General features: G+C 38.3%; 1 protein-coding gene across 1 annotated transcript; it reads left to right on the top strand.

The window, feature by feature from the left end:
* Positions 1-3,476: 3,476 nt before the first annotated feature.
* On the top strand, positions 3,477-4,462 carry LOC102392598 (olfactory receptor 4N5). The gene has a single exon (XM_006073471.3). It carries the CDS (start codon positions 3,533-3,535, stop codon positions 4,460-4,462), a length of 930 nt encoding a protein of 309 aa, XP_006073533.3. The 5' UTR covers positions 3,477-3,532.
* Positions 4,463-5,887: the final 1,425 nt, after the last annotated feature.

The following is a 5,887-nucleotide window of genomic DNA, read 5'->3' as shown; positions in this document are numbered from 1 at the left end:
CCTAAACTAATTTGAAGGTCACCAAAGATATTTTTTTCCTATTTCAATTTTCTTAGACTCACAATGTGTGAATATGTATTTTTATGCACAAATATGTGCCCATGAGTTATGGTTTGGTTGGTTTAGTCCCTAAGTCGTGTCGGACTCTTGCGACCCCACAGACTGTAGACTCCCAGGCTCCTCTGTCCATAGGATTCTCCACACAAGAATATGGAAGTGGGTTGCCATGCCCTCCTCCAGGGGATCTTCCTGACCCAGGAATCGAACCCAGGTCTCCTGCATTGCAGGCAGATTCTTTACTGATTGAGTTATGAGGGAAGCCCACCCATGAGTTATAAACACCTTCTTTGTCACATTTGGCTGCTCCTTACAAATGTTACTAATCACACAGAACACATGTTCTGATGTTTCCTAATAAGTGTGCCTAAAATACTGGTGGATTGTCTGAATTTCCCATGAGTTCCCTATACAGACTTGTTAAGGCTGATCTTCCTTTACTCTTTCCTTTTCTCTCTTCCTCTTTCTAGGGATGCTAGTAATAATTATCTCAAATTTCAATTAGAAATTTTTTCCAATGTTCATTGCAGCACTGTTTATAATAGCCAGGACATGGAAGTAACCTAGATGTCCATCAGCAGATGAATGGATAAGAAAGCTGTGGTACATATACACAATGGAGTATTACTCAGCCCTTAAAAAGAATACATTTGAGTCAGTTCTAATGAGGTGGATGAAACTGGAGCCTATTATACAGAGTGAAGTAAGCCAGAAAGAAAAACACCAATACAGTATACTAACGCATACATATGGAATTTAGAAAGATGGTAACGATAACCCTGTATGCAAGACAGTAAAAGAGACACAGATGTATAGAACAGTCTTTTGGACTCTGTGGGAGAGGGAGAGGTGGGGATGATTTGGGAGAATAGCATTGAAACATGTGTAATATCATATAAGAAATGAATCGCCAGTCCAGGTTCGAGGGTGCTTGGGGCTGGTACACTGGGATGACCCAGAGGGATGGTATGGGGAGAGAGGTGGGAGGGGGGTTCAGGATGGGGAGCACGTGTATACCCATGGCAGATTCATGTTGATGTATGGCAAAACCAATACAATATTGTAAAGTAATTAGCCTCCAATTAAAATAAATAAATTTAAATTAAAAAAAAGAAATTTTTCCTCTCTACTCTTCTCTGCCACATTAAATAGTAGTTAAAGAAATTTGAAGAAGGAAATGCCAACCCACTCCAATATTCTTGCTGGGAAAATCCCATGGACAGAGGAGCCTGGCAGGCTACAGTCCACAGGGTCACAAAGAGTCAGACATAACTAGAGTGATTGAGCACAGTGCAAATAATATTTATTGAGATATAAAAAAATATATCATAAAATTTACTATTTAGACCATATTATTCAGTGCTAAGTATATTTAATGAGCTATGCAAGCATCAACATGATATAATTTTAGAACATTTTCGTCACTCCCCAAGAAATCTCATACTCATTAACAGTCACTCCAATCCCACTCCTATTCCTTGGCAACCACTCTTCTGCTTTCTATATCTACAGATTTGCCTTGTCTTGACATTTTGCATAAATTGAATTATACAATATGTGGTCCTTTGTGACTGGCTCCTTTTATATAGCATAATGGTTTTGAGTTATATCCATGTTGTAACATATATCAGTACTCCATTCCTTTTTATTGCTAAATTGCATTCCACTGTATGCATAGCATTTTTGAAAGTCAACATTGTGTGTAATTAAAAATCAAGGGAAATATTGCTATATGTCACATTATAATATTTTATTATAGTCAACAACCTTTCTTCTTTTACATCATTCAACAAATATACACAAATATCACATATATGAATATTTATTTATAGAATGTTTCTACGATTATAGTAATGTAACACTTAGAAAGCAATGACAAATACTTTTAAAAATTCAAAGCATGATTTATAATAATGTATGGAGAAGTTCCACTGTTTTTATGCATCCTAATGGATTATCTTGTTTATCCACTGAGATGAGCATATTCCATTTTGGAGACCACTATATAAACTAAACCTTAATTCTGGATGTCATGGACAGAATTCTTCTTTATATCAGATTATAGCCCACAAGGACAAAGTATTTACATAAGCAAATAGTAATTATTTAAGTGCCTAAATAAAATCATACAAGTTGATGGGGCACTAATTAGTAACTTTATCACCTGGAAAGTCCCATGGACAGAGGAGCCTGGTGGGCTACAGCCCATGGGGTTGCAAAGAATCAGACACAACTGAACACACACATACAATCTGTTTAAACTGAGGAACACATACCTTTTCTCCCCTATTTAATTAGAATAAAAAAGAAAAGTCATTGCAAATTTAAGAATCTTAACTGAAATTGCTCTTTTTTTTCTCATCTGTTAAATGATATATTAGACTACATGTTCTATATGGTCATTTCCAGATCTAGCTTTGATGTTATTAGTTGAGACAGTCACAATATTTTATATATTCTAATAAGCTTTACATTACAAGAAAATATTTGTGGGAATAGCATTTGGCTATCATCCTGAGATCTGAGGGAAAAGTAGACTGTGGATATATATGGTGAGCAGGTAAGACTGGACTAGTATTAATTAGGATTTAAGGACAGGGTGTGGAACACATGCAGGATAGGGACCAGTCAGGGGTGTAAGTAGGGGTGTGTGTGCTTAGTTGCTCAGTCATGTCTGACTCTTTGTGACCCCATGGATTGTAGCTCCTCTGTCCATGGAGTTATCCAGGCAAGAATGCTGGAGTGGGTTGCCATTACCTCCTCCAGGGGATCTTTCTGATCCAGGGGTCGAACTTGCATCTCCAGTATTTCCTGCATTGGCAGGTGAATTCGTTACCACTGAGTCACCTGGGATGCCCCAACTAGGGGGATACTTCTAAGTTAGCTGTAATGCAGTGTACTTGCTGAGGTCCAGGTGACTAAATGGAGTAAGGTTGCACACGGGCACCAAAGCAAAACACTGTGACGGAACTAATAAGGCACAAATTCTGAAACAAGGCACATAGCTGCAAATCAGGAACTGGGAATTCTACAGGAACTGGAGGGAAGAAGCATCTGCAGAATATCTTTGCTCTGTGGAGATGAAGAAGGGGACCAAAACTCAGCAACTAATCTAAGCCTTGGAGACAGAGCACCACTGACAACAAAAGCAACAGCAACCTGACAACCTTCATAATGACTAGTTTTGCTTTAATCAGGAATTTCCTAGGATACTTCAAGCAAAATAGCTTAGGAACACAATGCTTAAATAGGAATGCAAGTGTGGCTATAAGATCAGTGTCTTGGAGAATCAAGAAAATGAAAGGCAGAGAGTTTAACTGAAAACACAGGAGAGCTATGATGCGTAACGTGCATTCAGCTGGCAAAGTGCTGGATGTGGAAATTATTATTTTTATTTGGAGAAGAGCCAGGGGATAGATGAAAAGGTGGTTATAACAGATGGTATTCTGCTCTTTGTTATTCCACAGACTGAGGAATGATGGACAGGGAGAACAGCACTGAGGTGACAGAATTCATCCTACTTGGTCTGACCCAGTCTCAAGATGTTCAGCTCCTGGTCTTCACACTAGTCTTAATTTTCTACCTCATCATCCTCCCTGGAAATCTCCTCATCATCCTCACCATCAGGTCAGACCCTGGTTTCACAGCCCCCCTCTACTTCTTCCTGGGCAACCTGGCCTTCCTGGATGCTTCCTACTCCTTCATTGTGGCTCCCAGGATGCTGGTGGATTTCCTCTCTGAGAAGAAGGTGATCTCCTATAGAGGCTGCATCACTCAGCTCTTCTTCTTGCACTTTCTTGGGGCAGGGGAGATGTTCCTTCTTGTCGTGATGGCCTTTGACCGCTACATTGCCATCTGTCGTCCTTTACACTATTCGACTGTCATGAACCCTAGAGCCTGCTATGCCTTGCTGTTGGCTCTGTGGCTTGGGGGATTTACTCATTCCATTGTTCAAGTGGCTCTTATTATCCACTTGCCCTTCTGTGGTCCAAACCGACTGGACAGCTTCTTCTGCGATGTGCCACAGGTCATCAAGCTGGCCTGCGCTGATACCTTTGTGGTGGAGCTCCTGATGGTCTCCAACAGTGGCCTGCTCACCCTGCTGTGCTTTCTGGGCCTTCTGGCCTCCTATGCAGTCATCCTCTGCCGTGTAAAGGGGCGCTCCTCTGAAGGGAAGGGCAAGGCTCTGTCCACATGCACCACACACATTATCATTGTGTTTCTCATGTTTGGACCTGCCATCTTCATCTACACCCGCCCCTTCAGAGCCTTCCCAGCTGACAAAGTGGTTTCTGTCTTTCACACCGTAATCTTTCCTTTGATGAACCCTGTGATTTATACCCTTCGCAATCAGGAAATAAAAGCTTCCATGAGGAAGTTGTTGAGTCATCACATGGTTTGCTGAATGCAATGGAAAGGCTGGAAAACCAAGGAGGGGAGTAAATTCATTTGGAATTAAGAAAGTTATTTATTCATTAATGCAATGAATCAATCATTTAGCAACTAATGTATTTATTAAACACTTTCAGGTTTCAGGCATTATTCTAAGTAGATGAATGGGACAGGTAAGATTCCAGACCTGCTGGGACTATATTTGAGTGGATAAAGACAGGTTATACTATTAAACTGAAAAAAAAGACACAATGTCTGAAAGAGATAATACTCTGAAGTTAATTAAAAATAATGTCATGTTAGAGTTTGACTGAGAGATGGTAGTTACTTTATTTTTGGTTGTTAAGCAAGATATTGAGTTGTATTTAGCTGATATCCAGATGATTTGAAAGAAACAACCATGCAATAACCATGGGGACTGAATATTCTAGGCAGAGAGGAGGACTAATACAAGGACACAAAGATCTTATAAGCTTGATACATTTGAAAATCATAAAGAAAGACAGACTAGCTGTAGCATAGTTAGTGTGAAAGTGGCAGAAATTGAAGCTAGAGAGATTGGTGTAAGAAAATCACATATTTTAGGTTATAAAAAGATGCTCAATCTATTCAAATTGCAAAGAGAGGCCAAAAAAGGTATTAAGTAAAAGAGTGACTAATGTTTCCTATTTGATTTGAGGCAGGATTCTCGAGATTCTATAAAGGGTTTTGCATAGTAAAATATCATTAAGTACAAAGTATCATGCTGCTACATAATTTTAATGGACACTTAAAGATGTAGTTGTTTATTCCTAATTTGGTGGAGTGAAGTAAAGAAAGCTGTTATATCCTGTGGAAAATGGTCATGAAAGAGTTTAACTTCATATTTCAAAGTTTTAGAAAGTTTTGTGGTTATTCATAATGGTTATTTTTTAAATCTTAGAAAGGAATCTGAGTTGACGCAAAAATCTTTTCACTTAACGCGGATGGTATTTGGTATATCAGTCATTATTTGGTTACAGATAACTAAACTTTTCTGGTTATTTTTTAAATAAGGTAATATAAGGCATTAGGTGCTTACAAAATTATGGAAAGTGCTGTAAAGGTATATTTTGGTATGGTACTCAGTGATAATCCCAAAACATTGCCAACAAATTGCTATATAAAGCAAGTTACTGTCCTCATAGCAATTATAAAGCTGGGGGATATAGAAGCAGATTGTCAACTATGTTGATACATGTAAAAATAAGTACACACTAAAAACTGACTTTATAAAAAATAGTAGCTATCTCATGGGACTTATATATATGACATGTATAAATGCAGGACAATAATGAAAAATGAAAGATCACTTATATCTAATATTATTATTGATATGGTTAGATTAAAATTTGTTTTCCTGCCAGATGTTTTGTATTACTCTATTTTTTTCGCTTTCTTTTGGTTTAATTGAAAAAGG

The sequence above is a fragment of the Bubalus bubalis genome, chromosome 11 (assembly GCF_019923935.1).
Source record: "Bubalus bubalis isolate 160015118507 breed Murrah chromosome 11, NDDB_SH_1, whole genome shotgun sequence".
Lineage (NCBI taxonomy): Eukaryota > Metazoa > Chordata > Mammalia > Artiodactyla > Bovidae > Bubalus > Bubalus bubalis.
Note: the sequence above shows the minus strand (reverse complement) of the source record. Positions and strands in the feature narration are given on the sequence as shown.